This window comes from Gouania willdenowi, chromosome 14, assembly GCF_900634775.1.
Source record: "Gouania willdenowi chromosome 14, fGouWil2.1, whole genome shotgun sequence".
Lineage (NCBI taxonomy): Eukaryota > Metazoa > Chordata > Actinopteri > Blenniiformes > Gobiesocidae > Gouania > Gouania willdenowi.
The window spans coordinates 10,435,214-10,463,196 of record NC_041057.1 but is presented as its reverse complement, the minus strand read 5'-3'; the positions used below and the strand labels follow the sequence as shown (position 1 = coordinate 10,463,196).

Below are 27,983 nucleotides of genomic sequence, written 5' to 3'. Positions count from 1 at the left end.
CACCATCTTCTTCTTAGTCACAGGCTGTGTTGTAAATGTCATACTAACCTACTACTCGTACTAAGTCTGACATCAAAATGAGTGTGTAGTGCGTTCCAGTTAGACAGTATGGAAAGATTGAGTATGTGAGAAAAACCCGGATGTATACTATATTGGGACATTTTTGTATGCACGGTGGGCACGGTAGTCATACTCATCCACCCCATGATGCATTGCGAGCGGAATGTAAAATCGTCCTGAGACTGACTTCAAGCTAAAAATCAAATATCCCATTTTCAAAACAAAAGCATCTGTTCTTGTTTTCCATTAGTTTTTAACGCTTATAAATACGGCTCTTGTTTTGAAGTTCATCAGAAGTTTTGTCAGTAGCACAATAGCAGGTCTCCGAAAATCTCTGAAATGTGGGAATTAAATGTGTTTTCCGCGAGTTTTATGGATCAAATGACTACATGTTGATATTCGACTTGGTCACTTTCCTTTTTTAAAGCTTAGTTACATGTCATGCAGTTTCTTGGACATGTCAGGCTCTGTTAGTTTATCTTTGTTTTCAGCCCTGTGTGGGTCCTTTTATTTAGTTAACAATTTCCGTCAGTCCATGTTAATTTATACTTTTGCAACATTTAGGTTGCGAGTTCATGTTTTGTGAACTCTTGTCTTCATGCTTCCAGGTTTGTGATTGTGATTATGCTCCGTCCTCAGGTGTGCTGCGTTTCCTGATTAGCCTCGCTCACTATTTAGCTGAGCGCTTGGACGGCGAACGTTTGCCGGTCCATTGTTGTCATTGTTATTGTCTTCCCCGCTCCTGTGATGACGTGCCAAGTCAGTTTCTGGACAATGAAAGGACTCATTACCCAAGTTACTCCGGCCTCTCTCTGCATCTGGGTCCTCGAACCAAACACTCCTCATGTGGTAGAACATTGGGGAATTTTTCCTAGGAAAACCAGGAAAATAACGATGGACGGATATTGACTTTGCAATTACCAGGAACTGACAAATCAGACTTTGAAAACGCCTGTCAGAGCAGCATCTGGATGCCATATTAGCCATATTACAAACAAACACACGCAAACATTCAAGCTAAACATGACAGACACCTTAATACGGGGAAGTCCACGCTATCATCGGAACAATTGGATGCCTTTAACCTCATAAAACCAGTTGGATTCATGTAAATAGTGAGATTTCTTGAGTAATCGCTGTGTCACAGTGTGTATTTTGAGGTTTTTATTGCAGATGCAGCCTCTAAATAGTCTCTCATTCCTAGTAGTAAAGGTTAATAATCATAGTCTTTCAGTTGAATTGTCTTTGTTTGTAATTTGGGTGAAATATTCATTTAAATGTCAAGAATAAAGTATTTCTTCATAAACTGAAGTCTGTTTACTGTAAAAACAAAAGTTAAAACAACGTTGACAAACAAAATATCATGTATTCTTTATTCAGATACTACTAGAACCATGGTAACTTGCCACAGGAAAGAAAAACAACTGTCTATACTTCCTACCAGTGTTAGCAACACTTTCAGTCAATGGACAATTGTCAATGACTGCAACTGTTCTGAGGAAAAAAGGTTTTTCATCTTTCAGCTGGCTGAGATTTTCTTTTCTCCTCTCTTATGAAAAGGACAATGTACAGTAGGGAAGCAACATGAAATATATTGTAAGCTTGTAGTTGACTAGAGCGTGAGAGAGGAGGAGAACAAAAGACCCACAATTGAGAATGAATACGACCAGTGGGATTGCTTCTGTGGCTGCTGTCGGTTTAATATTTGTCAGAAAAGTAAAGAAAAGAATAAAATCACAAAACAAGCCATTTAAGGCAACAACAGAAAAAGGAGAAGTATTATCAAACGATTGTAGGATAAAGAAGCAGAAGACAGGCAAACACAAACAGAAGAACTGTCAAAAAGAGACAAAGGCCTGTAGCTGTGAAAAAAAAACACCTACCAAGCTGAGCAAATCAGTTGTCAGTGGGAGACAATCGAAGAAAAGGAGGAACTGAGAAGGGTAAATGTGAGAAAAAGGACTTTGGTGTAAGCCAAAAGCAGGAAATGCTATGAAAGAACATAGCAGAGACAAATATCCACCAGCAGAGCCAGAATTGGCAGCTTTGGTGTGGTGTTTGAAATCGGTGAGACACCAACCAGAGATTGTGTTTCTAAAGATAGAAGGCAATGCTCCCAGCACAAGACCTTGATGCCTTAAATGATCCAGCAAAAACCCAAAAAACATCTGATCTGCACGGCTGGCGGTGAATCAAATCCTCAAAGCAGCAACTGATACAAAACTGGAGGGTTAGAGTACAGGAAAAAAAAACAGAACAGAGAAAAACACTTCTTGTATACATACTTTACGCCCACTTGCAGTCTTCCATCCCAAACATATTTCCATAGTTTTCTCTTTGCATATCAGTTTCTACCACAGTCGACAACGACAACCACTGTAACACATCTTCATTTGTTCTTTTATCCTTTCCCCTTCTCAACTTCTTTTCTCCTCTTATTTCTTCTACTCTATCATAGGACATAATGAGTCATTTGGTGATGTATAATTATACTCATGAAAGTGATGCACACTGGGCACTTACTACGAAAACTAAAACTACGCAGAGGGCCCATGTGTTAGATCTAACAGCACAGCATTTCTAAGCTTTAAGTGTTACAACACGAACACCCAAGCTGAGACTAAAAAATAACATACCCTTGGTTAACAAAACTGAATATTATTATTTTCTTTAATTTTCTTATATCTTAAGTCAATTTCTGGTTTATTTTTAGCAAAGTTTTACTTCAGCTATTGGAAATGGAAGACATTTTAGTATTTTAGTATCTATCTATCTATCTATCTATCTATCTATCTATCTATCTATCTATCTATCTATCTATCTATAATGCAAAGAAGGAAAGCGTGAGTGCGCGTGTGTGTGTGTGTATCAGTGTGTGTTTGTGGAGGAAATATCTCCCCGACACGATGTCTGTTTGACCTCAAACTTTGTCAATGGCTTCCAAATACCCCGAGTGTGTGCATCTTCATTTCAAAATGCAAAAAAAATATGTCATTTCAAAATACAAAAATATACAAAAGGCTCCAAAAATACACGAAATGACTCCAAAAATAATATTACAGAAAATTACACCAAACAACAAGAAAAAAATATGAAAATGACTCAAAATACACAAAACTAAATATGTATACAAAAAATGACAAAAGAATTGCACAAAACTACACCAAAAAAGATGCAAAAATACACAAAATGACTCCAGAATCACACTACAATGGCAAGAAAAAACAATAAATATACAAAAAATGCACAAAAAGACAACAGAAAGATACAAAAATACACATAATGATTCCAAAAAACATACATTACAGAAAAATACACCAAACAAGAAAATATAAAAATGAGTAAAAACAACGAACACATTTATCATGCACATGTCTCATAGAATTAAACCAGGGAAGTCGCACACTCTATTTTACTTTGCACCCACAAATATACACCTTTAAGTATGTGCACCTCTTTGTGCATCCAACCTTCAAACACATACTCATTTGGCCATAATTGACAACTCTACTTAAGCCCCCATTATATGAATACATACTTCCAACGGGCATTGTACTAGTTAAGAGTAATGTGTGACGATAGGTGATGGTGCAGGTGAGAAAAAAAAAATCAAATGGAAATGTGGGCACATTTTATCAGGTGAGATGTAAGACCAGAAGAGTGAGACCTAAAAAGCCAACGTTCAACGTTCTGCCTCACTGGTTCTCAAGACTGCATCGCACACAGGCAGACCTAATCAAGATGAATGAGATTTGCTCTTCAGCGAGGACACATTATTATATCATGAGACAACTCCATTATGGCTCTGATCCCATCATTTAACCAGCTTATTGTGTGTGCGTGCATGTGTATCTCATAGGTCAAAGGGGATCGTTGCACTAAAATGTCATCTTTTAATGGTTATAATTGTTTCAATGAGATTCCTTGGTGATGCATGTATGTTATTGTTTTGCTTCATTGACTTGTTTCTCAAACGAGTGCAAACAAGCATGACCATGTACAAATGAGCCACATTATCTTGCACATATAAAGCAAGGTACACACACAAATATTTTATTATGTGCGTACAAACAATCAAACAATCTGAAAAAAATGTTTGTCTTAACAGACATCATAATGAAAATAAAAATGATGCATAGAACAGTTTTGCTCCTATAATCCCAACACAGTACACCACACACAAGTATTCTGTTTAACCAGTGATCTTATTCCAAGCCAGAAATGTTGCATAATCAAACGAGATATAACGTGACCCAATGCAGCATTCAAAGCAGCTCAGTAATTTCCTTCCTTTTACTTGAAAGAGTGACTTGGAACGCCACCTGAAGTCGGAGCTCCTACTGAATATTATACCTGTTTTGCCCTTACTGTGCATTTAATCACTGTTTCAAGCTAGGCAGAAAGTGAACAATTGAAGGTGACAAATGCAAATGAGTAGAGAGAGTTTTTGTTAGAAGGAATTTAAAGGGCCCGATCCTTTCACAGGCCGGATTGTTTTAGATCCATTCAACGCATGTGTGTAGACGTACGTCACTTCCTTCACTCACAATCTCTACGACAGAGCTTCTGGGACGTGGTATTTGAATGTAAACCAACGATATCACGTTTGTTAACTATTTCAATAGTACCCATGTAAATATGGGACTGTTTTTGTGGTGTTTTTAATTGTTAATTTGATTTTAAAAAAAGACAAAAAGGAAAAACCACTGCGAGACGATATATACAAAAATGGATCAAAACACCATACACAACAATAGACGATCTAAAACCAAACAGAAAATGAAATAAAAACCAAAATAAATCGGATTTCACTCAAAACATCCATCCATCCATCCATTTTCATACCCGCTTATTCCCGTTTTAACAGGGTCGCAGGGGTCTGCCGGTGCCAATCTCCAGCTCTCATAGGGCGCTGGGCGGGGGTACACCCTGGACAGGGCGCCAGTCCATCACAGGGCAACACAGACACAGACAACCATTCACTCTCTCATTCACTCCTATGGGCAATCTAGAGACTCCAATCAACCTTACGGTCATGTTTTTGGATTGTGGGAGGAAGCCGGAGTACCCGGAGGAAACCCACGCAGCACGGGGAGAACATGCAAACTCCACACAGAAAGGACCCAAGTCCACCTACTCAAAACATATATTTGTAATTATTTTTAAATAGCAGGATTTCAACCTCTTAAATAGTAAATGAACTGCCGTAAAATAGGCCAACCGGATGTAGATGCGTTTCGTGCATACGTTGAAAGGAGCCGAAAGGATCAGGCCCGCAAAAGGATCAGGCACTGACATGTAATATGCAATACCGGTCATCCCTGTTGAAGAAAGTTGGAGATTGGAATTTTCATTTTAGTTGCCTTGAACGCAGCATTATGTGTTTCTCAGCCAACTTGCTTCTTGATTGGCTACAGTCAGTTCCCAGTCTCAAATCACAGGGTCATGAGTCGAGAGTCATTGGCTTTCCCAACAAACGAGGAGTTTTGATCGAATGTTTCTGATTTACGACCCCAATCCGTTTCAGAGCCAATTATCAAGACAAATTAACTCTCAGACCACAGAATAATCTGATATAATAATATTATAAAGCCTAAAGTGATCTGGTATTTGTCGGAAAGGGGTAAAATTGGGACAAAAACTGCCCGATTGTCTTTATATATGAGTCCCTAGCTTAAGATATACCCTTCTGTCTTTAGCTAATGAAGCCTGCGTGTCACCAGGCGGCTTGTTTTGCTTGACCATGCCACGGTCTTCACCTAAAATTACAGACATTGCTTTACAAATTCCCTCAATCTTTTGCCAAATTAATCTCCTCAGCTGGACTGCTGCCTGATTTCATCTGGTTAATGCTTGTGTGCGTGTGCGTGTGCGTGTTTGCTGGGTGAGGGCGAAATATGTCTGAATGTGTGGATATTTGTTTTTAGGCATTTACACCCTGATGTGTTTTTCATGCTCAACCAATTCACTAAAGGACCCCCTGTCTTCAGCCCATAATTACCGAGCTTCAAATCCTGCAAATTGTTTTCCTCATGCAGCTAATACAGGCTTGTAGGCTTAAAGACCCCTTGTGTGGATAGCATAAGATAGTATGTAAAAAATGAAACCTTTTACATTTGCAAATAAACAACCAACACAGACAGTACAGTCCTCTCTGAAGAGCACTCAATCATTCAGTACAACGTGAATAGCAAACATGAGTGTGGGCTAGATTAGAAGATAGTGGTTGTGCTCATTTTTGATAACTCATCATCATTGTGAGGCAGCCAACTGCAAATAATACAAATCTGCCAAAACCAATGTCTTCGTCTTCAGCCTTTTTCCAGCAATAACAAGAAACACCTCCCATCCACAAGGTAGAACTATGTGGAGATCAAACCTACTGCCTGGGTTTTTCACACCTGGAAAACTGGAAGATTGGATTATGTGCAGTGACATAATGACTGCTATTATGTGGTTTGCTAAGTTGTGGAAGCCAGTTCATACCTTACGCCCCAGAAATGTCTGTGTATATAAGATGTAATGCTAAAGAAAGATTTGTGTTGCAAAAGCATGGCAGACTTTAATCACTTTAATTTTGTTTCAGCATTGGCTGTAGCATAGCAGCCATTCACAGTAAAAAGATGCTAAAGTTAATACTCCTTGATGTGAGGAACAAAAAAATAAAAAATTGCCAGTAGCCACAATCAATCCACACTATATCATAATTCAGAGGGAGACTTAATGAAAATGCTGATTAGTTTGTGTTGATTTTTAGGGTTACACAGTGACCGCCAATTTCCACTGGATGCGGCTCCGCTGCGTTACGTGTCCACCGCGCCACCGGAGCTGATAGGTTTCCATTTTAGTCTATGTGTTACTTTCCACCGGGTCCGCTGTGGTGCGTGTCTGCTCCTTCCCAGATGCGGTAGTCCGGTGCCCTCCGCCAGATATACGCAGGGCTTCTATTTCTGGCGGACACCGGAGCACGACGCATCAATCAGCACGGAGCAAATTAAGCTAAACAGGAAGTTAAGCATGTACTCCGCAATAAAATATAGGGTTACTTTTCAAAATAAAACACTTCAAAGTCTATTTCAAGTAACTATATCACCAAAACGTCACAATGTGTAAAAACAAAATCACATTCACTGTATCGATTCCTCTCATACTGTAACTGCACTGTAAACTGCAGCAACTTTGATTTAGTTCATGTTGTGATTATATAAACATCGTGAGAACTCCTCTGTCTTGTGACGTCACAGTCGTCCAACCGGAGTGCACCATGGCGCACTTAAAACGCAACCGGTGGGGATTACCGGACGGCGGACAGCGGGGCAAAACCGGATCGGTGCAGTGGCGCAACAGAGACGTGTCCAGTGGAAACCCCCAGTTAGTTGACAACAGCTGTGGACGGTGCTGAACATTGTTTTTCATGAGGAGTGGCTTATCTCACCTTCTCTATACAGTATCTTTGCTCAGAGCTTTATGCATGTAACGCCCTCAATTTAGCCAAAAATGCCCTTAAAAACCTTGTTCCATGTGCCAAAACTTTAGTCAACAACTTATTATTCACCGGAGCTCCGCGGTGGCGCCCTCTTGCCCCTCACACACACACAGACGCTGCTCATCGCAGCCTACCTGAAGAATCTGTGCAGTGACAGACAATGAGACCAGTACCCAACAAAGTAAACCAGTCTAAGTTCCTCCGTCAGATCCACCCAAAGCTCCCACAAACATGTTGACAGAGCTGTACCTGCAGCGACGATTATGAAATAGAAACTGGACTAAAGCGAACGAAGCTAAGCTAACCCACCAAAACACAGGCTGGGCTAAGAGCTAAAGCTATTGACCTCAAAAAAAAAATTATATTAAAGAGTAAAAAGACTACTGGAGTTATTTTTGCTTTTCATGTGCTTGTTTTTAGAAAATAATTTCATTATAAATTATAAAAGCTCTTTGAGTCAACAGGTACTGTAGCTTTTTTTTTAATGTGTAAATGCTATTACTGAAGCAGATTCCAGTGATGTATTCAATTGAATTTGTGTTTGTAAAGAACCTGTTTACACTTTAAGTTGGAAATAGTTTTATTTATTGTTTTTAGTTTTTTTATCGTAATATTTATCATTACCGTGATAAATACCAGAATTTATTGGGATACATATTTAGTCGCATTTCACCCTTGACACAATAAAAAAAAAAAATACTTTGCTGTCCCAAGCCACATTTAAAAGATTGTAGCAACATAAAGCAAACAAACAATTGTACAATTTATCATCCGATTAGTCGATTAATCGTTTCAATAATTGATGACGAGTCTACTATTAAAATGGTCGTAGTTGCAGCCCTATTACACATAGGTCTGCTCTGGTATCTGTCAACAGATCAATAAACAATACGAGCCATGCTTCAACTATCATGTCACTCACAACAGTAATTTTCTGAATACGTAGTGTGAAACATGTGGAATTGCAAGCATTATAAATTATTCAAACAAATAGAATCTTATTGCCATAACCGCTTTATTTTATACACTAAAACCAGAATGCACACTATATCAGATATAGTCAAATCCAAACAATGATATTTTATTTTGTCTGGCAGTCCTGCACACACAGATCAGTCCACAGCCCAGAATGAGATCCCTGCATTCATTCATGCTGTTGTGCAATCCCGGTAATGGATGAGAATTGAGGAAGCTGAGCTTATTCAGATAACAGGATAATCACGCTATGATACATTTGCCCTGTAAATCCCTTTTTAGTCTTAAAAAAATGGCTTGGGATGAAAGAATTGGAGTTGGAAGCATGGGTAGGCTCTAGAGTGCAGCGTAGTGATCTTAAAGTGTGTCTAATATGGCGTGAATACCTCTGCCATGGATTCCAAAGCAGAAAAACCAAGTCCACCCAGTGTCACTTGTGAGGGCAAAGGGACAGTGGTGGAGTAATCACCAATACCAATGGGTACCAAAAGTGTGTTTAAGTGAGCCAGATATTCCCACTAATGAGAGACGTTTTACTTACAAGCTTTTGGTAAGGTAAACAGGTGTGTGTGGGAGTGTGTGATGGTGGCTGGGGGGTGGGACCCTGTGCGCATACATCTACATTATTCATGTTGGATTGCAGTATTCTTTGGCAAGCAAGTGAAGAAGTGCTGTTAAATGACACATAGGGATTACTAACAAAACATAGCACTGTGGTTGGAGATAGTCATCTGCATGTGTTACCTGCAAAAGCCAATATTAACTATTTAAACTCAGTCTTTTGTGGGTACAGCTGAATCATCTTAAAAGTTCCTACACATTGTTAACTGTAACTGCACCTGTCTGATAATGAGCCTCTGGTATGTCATTTATTCAGCATTATTCCGCCCATTTATTAAAGAGTAACTAAACTCCTGGGTTATGGATAACGTGCATCAAGACTGGAAAAGAAAAACATTTCTTGATTATGGGCGGGGCTTCTGGAATAGTTAAGACACGTCCATTATATACATGGGAGGGTAGAATGAGCATGGGCAAGATACTATAAAATCTCTAAAGAACAATCTATGCTATGCAAACTACCTCCTCAATAATCACTATGCTGTACCTCTCAATTCACAATTATCTAAATCCAACCTACTCACCACAGGTGCTAGCTTTTATAGGAAGGGCGGGGCCAACAATGGTGGTTTGTGACATAAGAAGCCACAAAAATGTCACAAACCACCATTCTCAGCCAATAACAAAATTAGACTTTAATGGCCGGATTCAAACCCACGGAGGGCAGTGACTCTTATTTATTTATTTATTTTTTACAACAACACACAGCAAAATGAAATATTTTGACTAAAATGTCAGAGAGTTAAACAATAATTAATCTATAATCTATAATAATTAAATGGTATTATAATAATATCACAAAAGTAGTATAAATGCTTGTTAAATATTAATGATGAAATTTAGTTTGAATCACAATGCCTTCTTTCCTCCACCAGTATTGATGTCATATATTTGATAAAGCCAGTATGTCACGTTACCATTACATCTTTGAGATGGAGTTTCTTTTCACACGTGTTTGTAAAGCACCTCTAATAGTCTATAAATAAATACAAATGGTAAATGGACTTGACTTCTACTGCGCTTTGATTACAACCCAAGTAGTCCGTAAATGCTTTACAAAATCAGCCACATTCCCCCATTCATTTACACACCAATGGAACAGTGCTTCCATGCAAGGTGCAAATCTATCATTAAGATTGACTCAGAGTTCAGAGTTTTGCCCCCATTTCAACACATAGACACACACCCATCTAGCCACGGTCACCAACTTAAAGTAAAGAAATGCTAAAAATCCACTATGAACACCTAACCTCCCAGCAACATGGGCAAGGCTTTAGTACCTTATGACGCTCTGAATGGCAGGAATAAAACTGGAATACATATTGAACTACAATTGATCACTAAAAAAAAACTACACTACAATAAGGTAGCGTAGTAGTTGACACTTGTGTTGCGTGCTGGGTTTGATCTCTGACCTTTCTTTGTGGAATTTGCCAATTCTCCCCTTGTTTGCGGGGGTTTCTCCTGATACTCCAGCTTCCTCTCACAGTGATGTATCATGTTAGCTTGTTTCCAGTTTTTACATGTCCCATAGGTGGGTGTATGAATGATAATCTGACTGAATGCCGTGACCCTTTCTACCAGCTACCAGCTACCAGCTAGCTACCAGTAGAACCCTGAAGAAGTGTAAAATAGAAAAATATTTATTTTTTAATTTATTTATTTATTCAGTTTATTTCCGACATGGTTACATTCACTTTTTTTACATTTACAGGAGACGAGAGAAGCATTTTGCTTATCTGGGTCCCGTCCCCTAATGAACAAATAAAATCTAACTCTGGTTCAGTGGCTAACGAGCAAACAAAACAGGTTGAATGTGTTATATTTTTGCTAAAAATTAGTGAATTAACTACCTGATGAGATTACAGAAAAAAATATACATTTTGTGTTATCTTTAAGTTGTTCTTCCAGCCAGTTTGTGCTGTAATGTTGTAATTCTATTAAAGCACTGATGCATTGTAGCATCCAGCTGGTGGGTTGAGCGTGTGAAGAGGCTCTCCAGCTGTAGTTTCTGTCATTACAGCAATTCTCCACACTTCGCTGCACCACAGAGTGCTTATTCCAACTCAACAGAGAAAAGCTGTATCAACTGAGCTCTCCACTGTTAGAAGAAATGAGTGTAGAGAATCGACTGAGGGGAAATGGTCTGGGGGCGGTGGTGGGGATGAAGAAAAATGGTGGTTGCACATAAGCTTGTTGGTGCTTGGGAGTTGACTTCCTTTTTTCTCCCCCATCTTCTTTCTTTCTGTGAGCTCGGAGAAGAGAGTCTTTGGGAGGCTGTATATCATCATTACATTTTAATCAAAAACACATATAAGGTATCCTAAATAAGGATCGATTGATAATTAGCACGGCTGATAATATTTGTCGAAATTCAGCATTTTTATAATTAACGGTATAGGGCCTTCTTTCCAGTAATAAAATATGTTTATTCGAAAATGTAATCTATGTTCATTGTAAGCATCCATACTCCGGTGTTATGTTGTCTCTTTTCTGGTGGACCATCACTGCAGTGTTCATGTTTATATTGTAATTCATTCATCTGTTTTTGTATTTTTAATCGTGGTCTCCACATTGGTCACTACACCATATTAAAAACTGTCTAGGACACATGTCTGATGAAGGGCGTTTAGCCCGAAACGTCACATTTTTTTTGATGTAAATTCAAATTGGGAGCTAACCATGCAGTTGTGCCGACCTTTTTTTCATTGCATATTTTAAAACGTGCCCCTTTAGCTCTTATACAGCCGTCTCTCTCTGCCTGAAGTCACCACTCTTGGCTGTATAAGAATGTCCCGCCCACAGTCGTCACTGATTGACTACAAAACAAGTGACAGCCAATCAACACTAAAGCTCCACAAAGAAAGGAGAGGACTGATCTGTGATTTTACTTAGATTTTATGAAGAAAAAAAAAAAAATCAAGGAGCTATTTTACTTTTTTGTTTCACTGAACATTAGGAGATCTCTACACTTTTTGCTTTCATGTAATTAAAAAATTGCTAAAATCTTTTCAACCAAAATTTGTGTCAGTTTATTCTACTTTTCTTTTTTTTCTAATCATAAATCAGTGTACAAAAACAAACAGTACACTGTATTCAGTCTAATCCAAAGTGTGTTATTCTAAATTTTGACATTTTTATAGCAAATGAATATTGTTTCTTAATATTGTTTTCTACGATTACTAATAATTGGTATCGTATCGGCCCTAAAAAAAAAAATTATATATCGGTCAACCCATAACATAAATAAATCCAGAATAAAGTGAAAGAAATGCAAGCTATTTTTTTTTTTTTTGTTTTTTTTTTTTTGAAGTGGATGAACATTCTCCCATGTACACAACATAGTTTTGCTGTGTGACAAAGCAAGTCAACTCTGTTGTAAAAGGAAAAAAATGAGTTCAGATTTAGAATACCCTCATCTGTTTTCTGCTTGAATTGGCTTCCTTTGCTTCACTCACAAATATGCATATTGTTTGTTTGTTTTTCCTTCCTCACACTTGGCTGTCATTTTCAAAAGGTCACTTCAAATGCAGTACAAAAACTAGCTCAGGTGAGAGTTGCAATCACTTGCTGTAGTGACTCTGTAAAACAGGACAAGCTAAAGAAATAAGAAAAAAATTTCCTTTATCTATTTATTTATATATTTCCAAATAAGTATTGCAGAGTGGCAAAGCGAATCAATAGAGAGAGAGAACTGCATGATACAAGGAGTTATAATCTAAATTAAAACATGCTTATAATCTAGCTGTAAAAAAAAAAAAATGAAATAAAAAATGTGAAGGCTAGTAAATCAAAGAAAGCGTTGGCTTAACCACAAATGCAATTTTGCTTCTAACAAGTGATGCAATCAGTCATTGAATTTATTCTGCCTGTGGCTATGATAGTACAGTATGTAAATGTTTGCTATATTTAGCTAGCAATAGCCTATAGCATCATGTGCGAAGTAGTGCAAATTAAAGTTAGTGTTTGCAAAGGGGGTCATGGGGACCTGGAGTACTTTCAGTATTTCAGACAGACGTTCACGCTGATTGAACAATTATTTAATCTGAATTGTTCTACAAGTATGTAGAACAGAATTTGCATTAAAGAACACTAAATGCAACTAAAATCCAGTGCTAGCTAAGCAATGAAAAGAAGTTCTGGTGACAGTAGTGGTGTACCATCAGGGTTCTCACAAAGAACAAGCGCCACTGGTGCAGGAAATTTGAACATTTTTAACTCTCTGAGAAATGAAGTGACGTAAAGCGAAAGTTGTTGTTTCTGTTTTGTTTTTTTGTTTTTGTTTTTATCTTTGTCACTGCCTTATTTTAAAGCCAAAAGTTATTTATTTAATTGACAAGAGTTAGTTATGCTTGGTATCAGGTACTCCAATTATAAATACTAAGACACTGTATAGACAAGAAATCACATTTTATTTAAAAGACGCGCTTTTCAAATTTAAATGACGGATTATGTGAGACCCGCAGTATTATTGGGACTGTTATGGACACGCCCACCACCTCCAACACACACTATGAAGCACACTGTTTATAATGGACGGTAACTATTGGTTACAAAGCAGAGGATGTACATACTACACAGTTGAGCTTTAATTGGGCAGAAAAAAGAAGACCCAGCCCGAGATAACACAACCCATCCAACCAGAATATAGCCGATGCCTCTTTAAACCAGTTTCAACCAGATGGTATTATATTATGGTTACAAAGCGGAAGATGCACACAGGCAGCATCGGGGGCAGCTAAGTGGCAACAGGGGTCCTCAGGTGAAGACGGGAGCATCCGAGCAATAGATAGTGCGGCTAATGTATGTGTGTATGAGTTATGTAGATTAAAAAGAGAGTTAAAACAACCTGTGCACACCTGAAAGTCCCTTTTGTGTCCAAGTGTGCAACAGTTATTACAACGGAACCGATTAAAAAGGGAAAAAAGAGCAAAAAAGCCCCCCTACGCTGCTAAAAACGCACAGTAGGGGGCGACATTACTCCGCAGGGAATCAAATTTACAGTGTCAAAGGACATGCATCAGCGGACGTTACTGAGAGGAAATACTAACCTGACGAACGTAATAGTTTCTCTTCCCCTTCGTTCTTTTATCAACCTGCTCTGTTTCCGTCATTATAGGCTGGGGTCGATGTGTATGGTGATGAACTCCCCTGTGGAGTTAAGGGCCGCGTTCGCAGCTGTCCCTACCCAGACACTCCTAAGAGCTGTCATGGCCTGTCTGCTCCTTAGCTAATCACTTCCTAAAAGCCTGTAGTGCAGGGCAGCTGCTGTTAATGTGTTCACTCACTGCTCTGGGATGAGTTTGCACATTGAGCCTGATGTTGTTTTACATGTTGATGTGTTTCTGTTACTGTCCACGTGTGAAAGTTTGGTGGAGGGCAGATGTGTTTGGCTAGCAGTCCAACAGGTTAGCTAATGCGTCATCATGGGTTCTGCACACATTCGCACTAACTGAAATGGCTGCCGTCTGCCAAATAACATTTGCACAAAATGAGTTGCTTATTAGTGGGCAATGTGGTATCTGCTCTGTGTGCAACAGAAAATGATAACTAGCCTAACTAGCCTCATGCAAACCAGTTCACACTGGGAAAATACACTCTTCAATATATGTATACCCATCACATTGCTCACACTGCTTACACACCATTTACACTAATGTCCACCCCATATTCATTCTCATTCCACTGTTCCTGTATCATGTTTTTCTGCAGTCAGTGCCTTCTCCTTGTCCTTCTCTCTCTTTTCTGTTTCAGGTGTCGTGAAGCTGATGATGACAGTTCCTGATCTGTGGTTCACAGCTTAACTAGTCTGGGACACTCTAATGGTCCATCTCTCTATCCTGTTCTGTTGGTCCTTCTGTCCACTAACCCCAACCAGTCACAGCAGATGGCTGCCACCTCTGAACCTGGTTCTGCTGGAGATTTCTTCCTGTTAAAAGGGAGTTGTTTCCTCCCACTGTCACTAAATGCTTGTTCATGTGGATCTTGTTGGGTTTTTTTCTCCCTTATTATGATTTTCATATTTTAATAGCACATTGAGATGATTTTGTTGTAATTTGCACTATATAAATGAAGTTCAATTGAAATGAATTGAAAACCAGGCGTGGACTGGGACAAAAATTCCGCCCTGGCATTTTCTGTCCAGACCAGCCCACTACATTATCAGTGATACCACGTAGAAGCCATTATTAAGTCAGCGATACTCAACATGTGGCTCTTTATGTCGAAATTTGATTTCATTTTTGCCCCTTTTTAAAAAGTTCTGACACTTTTTTCTGATTTTAGAAATATCCCTTTTTCCAATGTTTCGTCCATTTTTACAACTTCTCTTTGACACTTTTCTTTAATTTTTTTGGCCACTTTTCAGCTAAATAAGCTAACTTTTGCCCAATAAATAACACTTGTTTCCTTTTTCCCCACATTTTCTCTATTTTTGTTCCACATTTTTGCCCTTTTTCACTATTGTTTGCCACACTGTGCCCATTTAAGCTACCATTTACCATTACATACCACCTGTTTCCTCTTTATTTGCCCACTTTTGGCCACTCATGACAATTTTTGGCCTATTTTACTTACTTTTCACTCTTTTCTTGCCACTTTTGAACCATTTTTGGCCACCTGTTACAATGTCTGCCTTCACTAGCTTGTAAAAAAAAAAAGAAAAGATAAATGTCGCGGACCGGACTCGGCCACTTCGGGTCGACGGCCCACCGGGACGATGCTCGGTATGCCAGATGGCCAATCCACTCCTGCTTCAAACTAAAGGAAAACATTTATACATTTTACTGAATCTGCAGTCAACAGGAAAAATTAATCGTTACTCACTGTAGCTGGAAACTGTTAAATCTGATTTGCTCTGTTGAGATTCAACAGCTGTTCTCGAAATGGAATATTATGACTCAATGATAGGTCCAATCAGAAAAGCTCCACTCCTGATTGATTGAAAACAAAAACAAGGCAAGATTAACGCAGTCGAACGAGATTAATGAAAACATTTAATACATCAATCACAAATCATAAGCGTAAAATTGAACGACAAATAAACAAAAAAAAAGGGTGGAAAATGCTCACTTTTGAAAGAAAACAACATTCAATCACTTTAAAAGCAATTATATTTTATTACGCTTCTCTCAAATACTTTAGTTTTCTCTACATGATCGAGCTCATTTCGACTAGTTACACGGTTGAGGTGCTCGAGGTTTATTTCATTTTGGTCTTAGAGTTTAATGCAAATACGAATTCAACAACTTTTTTTTTATTAAAGTTCACACCCATTATCTAACAGCTGCTTTGTGAGACCCAACCTTCACAAAATTAATGCCAGGAAGAAACCTTACTGAGAGAGCAGAAGAGCCAAGCTGCACTCTGCCAGACAAACTCTCCAGACAAAGTTAACCGGGTTTTTGGCCACCGCACGTTTGGCACAGTCCAAGGGAGAAAACTTATGAGAAATGTGAAGCTTTGTAGTGGAAATGTTATGGTTTGGGGTCTTAACTGCCTCAGAGAAGAAGCATTTTGCATTCATTGATTTAGGCAAGGATTAGTTCAGTGAAGCAGTGAGTGCCATCACTGTGTCACAGCTTGCAGTTTCAGCCCCGATACCCTGGTCTGTCTGTCCAGAGATTGCGTGTTCTCACTGAGAGTGTATTTATTTTCTCATTGTTTCCCCCAAACAGTGCAAAAACCTGGATGTTAGGTTGTTTTGTATCCTACTCTCTCTTTTGTCACTGTGCTTCACATTCACATTTTCTCTATTTGCAAATTATATAATAAGCCTATTGAGCCGCATTAGTACATTTTCCCACTGCTCACAGTTAAACTCTAATTTGATATGAAATTTTAAACTTTCAGTTAATTTGGACTTAAAGCTGATATCTGGAGTTTCTGAGAAATCTATGTTTATGTATGATTCTTCTGAAATGTGAAAAAATACCCAACTAGTCTTTTACTATGATCTACTGCTGGTGGTCATTCATATACATTAATGTATATAAGTCCCTCCTTCGTCCTATAGACCCCTATACAAATGGAAACGATCGAGTACGCCCAGCCAATAGGCTTCGACTTCCTGTTTTTGAGACTGTCAATCAAAGTGAATGCGGAACTGTGCACGGAAACAAGGCCGCGCGTCACAACAGCAAACAAGTATATATGATTTTGGCTCTGACCTGACCCATAGACCTATATCAATGTGACCCAATGCGACTTTGTTATGTTCCGCGAACAGTAGAGGCGTGGCTTCTGGTAAATTGGCAGAGGCAGTGGGAGGAAGTGAGGCTGTTTAGGGCGGGACATTGAGACGTTTCTCAGAAACGCCGGATAGCAGCTTTAAGGATACCTCTTTTATTCTAAAAAGTATTTTGTTTTTAAACTGCAAGTACAAACTCACACAGCCAACGTCCTTAACGTCAATCAAAACAAGTGGGACCAAAAATGAAATGTTAGCTTGTGAAGAAATCAACAATTCTATTGATAATTACATTATATTATATCAAATATTGTTTATAGAAAAATCCAATATCCACTCATTTTTTTTTTTTTTTTTTTATATCTTATCTGAACAGTCAATACAATTTCCAAAATATGCAGACCACTAACTTTAATGCCTGTTCATCTTAATACTATAACTATGACTCACAAAAATCTGTATTTGGGAGAAATTGAAAGAGGCAGACAAAACGTCTAAATTATAAAACGAACAAAGAAGGCAGCTGAGAGGGAAATAAACAACCATGAAAACAAACAGTGGGGCAAAATTGAACCAACGTCAAAACAGGAGGCATTACAGCGCTGTTAGGCTTTACTAAATTTTGCTTTTTGTGGCAGGGCATGAATGGAATAAAGAAATAAGGTAGACAGCACAGAGGAATACTGGTAGTATGAAAAGCAGGAAGAAAAAGTGGTAGCAGATCTGAATAAGTGTGGAAAAAAGGTGAAAGGCAGATTGAAGAACAAGAGACTGCAAGTGGCACTATTTGATCTCTTGGTTGCATTAATGATCCTCTGAGTGCACATGTGCTGCCTCTGCTTACCCGTGTGTCTGCGTTGCATTGCCTTGTGTACAGAGCTGCTGCTTTGATAATTTTGCACTGTCTGCAGTTGTGTATACACGTCCTGGCCTCTGCCAAAGTGTGCTTCCATTCACAAAGCCTGACACGCTGGCTTCTCTTTGTGGCTTCACTTTTCAGCACAACATTTGTCAACAGAGTTATTTGCTGAGAAGGAAAATGAAGCAGAGGCGTAGTGCACAGACGAGATGTGTGTGGAATGTGTTAGCATCCCACACAACCTCTTGATTTGCAATGTTAGCGCAGCTTCTAAGTGTTATTTGAAGCTAAGAGCAATCAGCTATTGTGTTTTACGGACTATTAAGGTGGATTTATTGCAATTTAGCCTGAACGGTCAGTGTATGTTTTGGTCATTTTAAACAGCAGGAAAAATATAGAGATAATTCATATATTTTGGTACCAGAAAAACAGCAGTGTCCTCATATGTGCTCTTAATTTGAAAATAACTACTTCAGGTGTCATGTACTGAGTGCGCATCATACTGAGATTGTTTATGAGCATATACGCACATGCGCACTATACCGTAAAGTTCATTTGTGCTTATTTTTGTTTTCAAAGTGAACAGACACGTGTTTTATTTGTTTATTGGATTATGTTAGGGTTAGGTTTAGGGTTATAATCTCAGTACAGAAGTAAACTCAGAACATGACGGTCTCACCATATTGAAAAATTGGCGTTTTTTTTTTTTTTGTTTTTAGTTTTTAGAAACAATTATTGAAAATCAACCTATTTTTAAATGTTTCTCTTCTTGACCCTTATAAAGAAATATACCTTGAATTTTACCTTTCGTTTTTCAATTTAAAAATGAAAATCAATTAAACTTTTCTGAACGGAAAATTCAATGACCAAAACATGCACTGACCCTGAACCGTACCTGTCAAAGTACTGACATTTTTATAAAATTTCAGAACACACACCCAGCGATGTGAAGTAATTAGTTTTACATAAAACATGTCGGCTTAAAAAACTGGTCTCACAAAATAATCTTACAAAAACCAGAATAGATAGATTGATACAGACACTAAATAGATGAGTAGCGTAAAGTGTGGTGTAGGAGGAGTAGCAAATAGCTCCATGATGAAAAGGAAGACCACTGCTTGGTTAAGTCATTGGTGATCATCGTTCAAATGAGGACTGAAACTATTCAAATCACAGAAACTGTGAGCTACAGTATCTTTAACGGAGCATGCAGCAACATGCTGCAATCTTGTTGGAACACACACAGTTTTAACATCGTCGTCCAATTATGTACACTCTGGGGGAAAAAAACATAAATGAGGTGGTGTACTTAAAAACATTTTTTAGCATGAAATGTTCGACCTGCTTCAGAAAACCCTCTCCTTTATGCAAAATTACAAAACAACTAACACACCTACTTAGGCCCCATTTTGAAAATGGAAAATACAAAAGTAAACAGAGAGAATATCTCCAGCAGACATGAAAACCTTCCCATTTGCGCTCTGTGACAACCAGTGTTCTCCACCTTGCACTGTCCCAGTGGTTCTCAACCTTTATGGGATCGTGACCCCATTTCCATATCAATAATTTCTGGCAACACAAAATACATTTTTTGTACTAGAATTACTTTTTGATCAAGTTTTTCCAGCTTAGATTTTTTTTACAGCATTTCATTATTATTATCTAGATTTATATTTATCAATAGAAAACAGCTTTTTATGATTGTGTGTTCATTTATTTTGAAAAAGAACAATAATTAATAAATAATCAAAAATGTGTCTTTAATCAGACATTTCAGGCGACCCTATTTAAAATCCAGTGCACGAACCGATCTCCTCATTAATTAGTAGAAATGTGAAGATAACTGGTGAACTTGCTGGGGTTGACAGAATGCTGGTACTTTCCAAAAAAAAATAAAAAATAGGAACCATGTTTAAAATGCCACCAACCTCCAATATCTCGATCAGTCTTTCAGATATACAGTACATTCAACTTGCCTCATTAAATGATCATTTAGTTGCTTTTAAATTGACAATTAATTGACAAAACTGTGGCAAACTGTAAGAAGTTCGACAACATCGAAATCAAATGTGAACCTGTTGATATAAAACCAGTTGTGAGCATTATGCCAAAACACTGAGCATTACAACTATTGCCTTTTTACCACTTGTGCTGATTTCACACTAGCACCCCATTTAAATAACTGAAAATCTGATCACAGTTTCATAAATGAGGCCCAGTTTGTCTAATTGAAATTAGCAAAATCAAGCATCATAAATATACTGTATAGACCTATAACAATACAATCTAGAAAATATTTAAGATACACAAGCAAAATGTTAAAAATAATTTGTTTAATGCTTGAGTCTGCTATGGATTTTTTTTTTTTTTTTTTAATCTTAGTCAGAAAATAACGAAAGAATAACATCTAATGCAGAGATGCTCAACTAGTGGGTCGGGACCCAAATGTGGATCGTGGACCTGCACTGGTTGGGTCCCGGTTGAAAGAAAATTTTCATTTGACAGGCATGCAGTGAAATGCATGTTTCACAGGAAAATATATAGATTTAATGTATGTTCTAAAAAAGATTACATGTGTGTGTGGTCGTCCAGTAACCGAATTGTTAGGGTTCGAATCCCGCTCTATCCAAGTCCTTGTGTTCTTGGGCAAGGCACTTTACCCACATTGCCCGTATGAATGGGTATACATTTTGGTGATGGTCAGAGGGGTCGTAGGCACAAAATGTCAGCCACGCTTCTGTCTGTATGCCCCAAGGGAGCTGTGGCTACTTTGTAGCTTACCACCAATTGTAGTACTGATGTGAGTGACTGAGTGATGTGAATGAATAATGGTTTCTGTACGCGTTTTGAGTCTCCTTGGGTGGGAAAAGCGCTATTTAAATAATCTCAGCCGATATTATCTATATTATTGTAAATCGACAATCTATGAAATAAAACCGCAAAACACCCATAGCCATGACAGGAGGTGTTAAAAGAAACAGGAAGTTCCACCCATCCAAGAAATGAACCAGATCCCTCTCTTCTGTCACCTCGTAGATAATTGCGCCCCCTTGCGGCGCTAAAATGAGTTTTAGTGCGTGTGCATAGTTTGACTTTAGCACTAAAAAGAGACGAGGACTTACGGTAGAAGACGTATTCAGTGTAGCTGGACCACAGCTTGTCCTCCGTGTTCTGGTTGACAAACGAGGCAGTAACAGAGGAGTTGCAGGCCACCATCTGGAAGCCACACTCCGACAGCATGTCAAAAGATCTCTCCAGGTGTTTAAACTTGAGGTAAAACCGGGACGTGTACCGATCCGGGGTCCGATCCGGGTCCCGACTCTCGTTCAGAGTCTCCCCGAACACTTCTTTGGCCAGGGCCACCCTCCCGCAGATTAGTATCCGAGGTACCCTCCTGAACCTGGCGTCAGTCTGGCTCTCTCGGCCGATGGTGCATGATGACCCCCGGTAACCCACCGTGATGAACCCGCTCTTCCTGTCCGCGGGGACCAGGGACGGAGGCGGGCACTGCCGGTGGTCGCTGCCCTGCGATCCGTCTTCATAGTCGCTGTGGAAGTAGTCATCCGGGCTGTGTTTGATGTCCTCCGGGGACAGGAGCTTCACCAGGTCGGGCAGCTGGAAGTACTCCGCTTCTTTCCGGAGCCTCCCTTTCTCTGGGAAGTGGTCCGGGAGCACGACTTGTTTGTCCCGGAGATAGTCCAACACATAGCGGAATAAAAAACCATCTCTGTCGATGAAATACCGACCTTTGGGGTCTCTGGCCAGGTCATTAGATGTGTCTTTTTTGGACAAGAACAATCTACCGAGTAAAGAATTGGGTGTGTTGATTAAAGTGGAGTAACGCGTGTAATAAACTTGGCCCCCAACGTTTAACTCGACAACATCGGGGAAACTGTTCTGAACCGACGCCTGGTCTTTGGGGTTAGTCCTACAGTTCACACTCAGCGCCATCGTTCCTCTAAAACACACCCAGTGATCTGATCCAAGGCTGTTTGTTCACACTAAGTCCGAGATTAAAGATTAAGAATCAGGCTCGTTTTCTCTTCATCTGTCTCAGGACGTCCAACTTCATCTCAGTTATCAGAGCCAAAGGAGTCAGTGACGAACCTCTAATGTCTTATGGATGCAGTCCTGTGTAGAAATCACACTATAAGACTCACAACTTGAGAAAGATCTCCTGATAAGAGCATTGTACATTACAGGACCATACCCAGCATACCCTGTCTCAATCCATGATAAGTGCAACATCCGTAAATCTTTATAGAAATTGATTTGAAATATATCCCAACATATTTCTTTTTTTAAAAAAAAAAAAAAAAAAAAACAACTTTGCTTTGCTGCCTGGATGAGGGGAATTAGTCATACGTCTTCAGCGGAGAACAACTTGGTAGAAACAAACCTTTGTTGATTGTGTCCAACATCTCACCAAAGTCTTGCTAAAAGGAGAGAAAAGCGCACTACGTAATGTCCTCTTGTTGAAGCGGTGAAATGAATCTCAGTCTGGGTAATAATTCTGTCGGAGGAGAGGAGGAGAGGACCCGGTGCTCACGCTGTGACTGCACGCGGTCACCGGGAACTGTCCGTGGTGCTGAAACGAGCATCCCTCACATCCCTCCTCTCTCTCTCATCACTCCCCTCCCCCTGAAGAGCTGGGTGGTGTCTTTATTACCACACACACATTTGTTTCTTTCAAGGAAATGCAATCAACAAAGATACCCCTGCACATCAAACTATATCGCAACCTAAATTAGTGTTTCTCAAATGGGGGTACGTGTACCCCTAGGGCTACGCGATGGAGCTACAGGCGGTACTCAAGAAAAGAGAGAGTTGGAAATTTACAAATAAAGTGTCAGTCTTGGTCCCAAGATGAAACTATAGAAATCAATCTATTCAGGAACCACGAAAGCAGTTTTTATCAACCATGGGGTTGAGACCCCATGTGGGGTCGCCTGAAATTTCTGAAAAATTTAAAATGTATTTTTTTTTTTTTCATTTTTAAAATATTGTTCTTTTTTTTAAATTAAAACCACACACAATCTTAAACAACTGTATTTCTATACTTTCAAAATGGGGTGATGATCTAAAAAAAGGTTGAGGACCACTGCAGTAAATACTGTTTTTTTCCACTTATTTACAAAATGAGATTATTTAAAATGTGTGTTATCACTCGTTCATTCCATCATTATGCTTTATCGTTGTTTTTAGATAGTTTTTTAGGCAAAATGTTGTAGTCGGACAAAGAGGGTACTTGGATTCAGAAATAAGAGAAGAGGCGACTTGAGCCAAAAAGAAATTGAGAATTACTGATCTAAATTATAAATTTTAATGAGTGGAAAGGAGCAGTATGAAGAAGACTATTACTATAAAATGGTTAATTAAAAAAATATTAGCACTTTTTTTTTTTCATTATTATTGGCAGAAGTCATTTCCATCCAGTCATTTGTCTTTCATATATATATATATATGTGTGTGTATGTATTGCTCATGGTCAACCTTATCTCACAGTTATACACAAATACATGTGTTTGACCTGCAGAAGAATTGCAATAAAGAACTGGACAGCTAAGTTTTCTACCCTTGTTTGTTTGTTTTTTTGTTTTTTTTAAAGGATGTCAGTAACTTTATATGCAGGGCTCTATATCATACTAAAGTTAAATGTTTTAATCTTCACAGTGTGCTATTTTTTATTTTTTACAAATAATGTTTTTGTGTTTGTGCTTGTTTGAGACAAATAAACATCAAATCAAAATCAAGGAAACCAACATATGGATACAACCCGCATATGCTCAGACTTTACATTTACCAACATGAACAAACAAACCTACAACCCTCTGGCTTTAAGCAAACATTTGCAACTATTGAATGTTTTTATCTATTTTGATATTGGAACTGTCATTTGTTTATTTTAAATGAACATTTATAACTTTATACAGAGGAAGTGTTTCATTGGTGAAATTGATGTGTTTATCTAAACTGTAGCATTGCTGCTGTGTGAAAGGATATTGGATGTGATTCAGTTCACGTAATAACTGAACAACATATTTCAGGATCAATATTCAGATAAATATCCTTTACTTCTTTAAGTTTAATGGAGTGAGACTTGGTTCCCTTTATCTATAGTGTACAACAGCCCCACCCTCTGGTAGTTGTTATCACCGTTTCTTTTATCAGCACAAGGAAAACACCCAACAAAAAATTATGTATTTATTCAGCTGTGCATGTTGGGCTTCAGCAGAGCAGAACTTTGATTCAGTGTGTCCAACAAAATAGTTTCTACTTTAAAGCCAATGGATGCCATGCATGGACTTCAATGTTTGAAAATGATATGTTTTGGTCTGAATGGTTTTTTTTTTTGGTTTTTTTTGGTTTACTGGTGGTTTTTTAATGGTTTTAGATGTGATCGTATAAAGCAGACAACGATCTATCTATTGATTTGAAACACTTCTCTGCCATTTTAAAGCATGTTTTAAGATTTTGTAATTTTTATTTTTTTTTTATTTTATTTATTCAGTTTATTTCCGACATGGTTACATTCACTTTTTTTTTTTTTTTGTACATGCCGAAAATATTGCACAGGTTTAGATTTCCCCAATTATTTTGTCTTTAAAAGAAGATGAATGTCAAATTTCAACAGTAAAATACCCAGAGACTTCCACATTATTGGCAGTTTGGGCCTCATCACTGCATTACTTACAACTAACAAGAAACTTGCCTTCTACCATCTTTCTAACCCAGTCTGCAGGGGCGGAGAGATGAGCTTTGCTAAAGCCAACCACACACACACAGATCAAAAGCAAACTTTGCAAACAGGCCTATTGGGGGATTACAGTGGAAAGAGCACAGGCAGTAAGAGGTCTAGACATCAGTGTCTGCCTGGTGAGCGTGACCTTACAAGAGGATGATTAACAGCCAACAAAGATCAGACAGAGCTGTACGAGGGGACATTCGTAAACAAGACGGGTGAAGAATGATTTAATAACACATTTCATATCACGAGATGAAAGTTAATTTTGAAAGAGCGATGGGTTTGTACTGTGCTTTTTCTATGCAGTTTGTAACTTTGTTTATTGTTCTCCTCTTATAAAACAATTTGTGTGTGTGTGTGTTGTGCGTGTGCGTGGTTGTCTCATAATGCAGGGATTAGTAACATGTCTTGGGAGTACCTTCCTTCCTTTGTGGCACCATGAGTCAGATGGATTATGTCTACAGGTCAATTAATGCTACATTTTGCCTCATTTGATCCTTATAGTGCAGCTTGTTGTTTGCGTTATCAAATAATTTCCAGTAGAAAAAGAAGGCAGCGGTGTCCCAGACGTGGAGAACAAATTGAAAGTTATGATTGTGGCCACAATCCTTAATTGCAGGAAGGTCTGAGTTGCGGCAATTCTTCCATGTTCTGGGTGGAGCAGGGTGCTCTCAGGCCATGGGGGGAAAAAACCATCCCATTCCAGACCGTATGCAGAAACCTGCCCAACAATGTGGTTTCCAAAGTGATGTATGAATGTGCATTCCACCTTCCTTTTGACAAAATCACAAGAAGAGGTGTCAAACAGCTATACTGTCTACCCAGAATTCAATGTTAACTCCTGCAGGCACACTAACTGAACAAAATACAATAAATGCTTGGTCAAATGTAAACAATCCCATATTAAATGAACGCAAAGATGTAGCTTGGCTTATAGTCCACAAGGCTTTGCCTACTCAAGCCTTTCTAAAAAAGAAGAGGGTGCACCAACAGCTCTAAATGGCCAGTTCAAAATGATTTGTTCATTAGCATTGCCATGGCTCAAAGCTTTATACAGACCCATTTTGTTATGAGGACACTGCTTATGGCTGCTTTGGACGAAAACCAAACAGATTAACAAAAAAATGGTGGGTGTTATTAATTGTATAAAATAAAGTGCAGTATACGGAAAGCCAGAAACGTGCACATTTTTAGAAAGTACTGCATGCCGTATGAAGCTGTGATCAGGTCTATGCTAAATGTTAAAAAAAAAATTCCTGAAACTCCTTTGTTTGTATGAAAAAATAACAGGATGTGCCATGTAAATGTTACTTATTTAAAATCATTTCTTATACTTTTTGAGCGAAACAACTCCTACATTGAGGAATATAATGTAATGACTGTCGACTATTCCCAACACGCTCTCAGAAGGTGTGGTAATGACACATTCTTACAACAGCACAGTATAGTTTCAACACTAATGTGAATTACTATATCATTGTATCTTTACCTTCTAAACTAAGTGGCTGAACAAGGGGAAGGCAGAGACACAGTTGAGAGGTGTGCCTCACCAGGACTAGATCAGTCACCCAGAAGTAGGGCAAGCTTCATCATAAATTCATGTGGCCACCATGTTGCTCTCGACTGCACTGCTATTTAAAAAGCATAGAATTGGCCCACTGTACAGTGCAGATTTGGTGGCATCCAGGTGTTCAAAGGTCTAAACGACTAGACTAATGGGTCCATTTAATACAAATGAATCCCAAAGTACAAAAGAATAATGTGAAAGAACAAAAGTACTCGCCCTCGAAAAAGATTTCCTCCAGAGAACGACTAAAATAACTGTGCGCTGACAGAAACAAGCAGAAAAAACAACAACTAAGCACTCATTCTGTGAGAAAGCAAATATTAAATAGTGCAGAGGGGTAATCAGGAAGTAGTGGCACACCTGGGTGGATAAAGAAGAGAAACCTACTTATTTACTCAACACACATGCACTCACGCACGCACACACATACACACGCACACACAGACAAGACATGGATTGTAGAAAACATACAGAAACCCGCTGATTATTAAGACATTCATTAGGAACCAAAACAGACCAAAATAAGCAAATGCTCGTGTTGGTGCTGTGTTTTTAGATCGAAAAAAGCATTTGACACTGTCAATCATGATATTTCATTATCTAAGCTAACATATTTCAACTTCTCCTCAAATGCTATTCAATGGATAAAATGTTATTTGGACTCAAGGAAACAGTGTGTTAACATTAACAGTGTAAAATAGTTTTTCCTTGATTTCCCCATTGGTGTGCCTCAAAGGTCAATACTCGGTCCCTTATTATTTTCTTTATACATAAATGACCTTCTTAACACTTGCGTTGATGTTGAATTTTAAATGTATGCTGATCTCGCAGTCATCTACACAAGTGCAAAAAGTATTCAAGAGGCTTCTGCCATTCTGACCTCCGCTCTGGTCCCTGTGAATGAATGGCTTTTTAAATCCTGCCTGCTACTCAATAAAAATAAATTAATAATAAAAAAAAACATTTTGTATAATGTTCACTAAACAGTCTCACGACACAAAACACTCTGGTGTATTTTCAAGAGGAGAAGAATTAGAAATTGTCTCAGAATTTAAGTACCTTGGTGAGACCCTTGACTCCACCTTAAGTTTTAAAAAACATGTATAAAGAGTATTGAAAACAGTCAAATTTAATCTACGAAATTTTAAACAATTCATACCATTTGGGGCTACCAAAGTGTTGATGTGAATACACTCAAATCAATAGAATTGCTCTACAAAAATGCCTTAAAAGTCCAATGTCCTTCCATATTTGGAATATTTTACAAAAACAAAAATCTATTGAGCCGAGAGAATTTTAAACATTTTCAATATGCCTGTTTTGTTTACAAAGTGTTAAATGGATTAGCCCCACCTCTCCTGTCGGATTTCTTTAAACCAAAGACTCACAGTGGCGCTAGGACACGGGCCTCCTCTAGAGGTGACTGTGAGGTGCCTTTCAGAATAAAAGCTTTTGGACAAAATTCAATGTCTGTGAAGGTCT

At 38.5% G+C, this 27,983-nt stretch overlaps 1 protein-coding gene across 3 annotated transcripts in view; it reads right to left on the bottom strand.

Moving 5' to 3' along the window:
• kctd16b (potassium channel tetramerization domain containing 16b) overlaps positions 1 to 22,914 on the bottom strand; it is a 105,887-nt gene extending 82,973 nt beyond the window's left edge. For 2 of the 3 annotated variants that reach the window (XM_028466493.1, XM_028466495.1), the window contains exon 1: positions 21,312 to 22,914. In XM_028466493.1, the coding sequence (XP_028322294.1) occupies positions 21,312 to 22,140 (829 nt within the window). In that variant the 5' untranslated portion in view covers positions 22,141 to 22,914. Of the gene's footprint in view, positions 1 to 15,967; positions 16,075 to 21,311 lie in introns of all 3 variants that reach the window. The other variant, XR_003675482.1, reaches the window with a different exon arrangement.
• Positions 22,915 to 27,983: the final 5,069 nt, after the last annotated feature.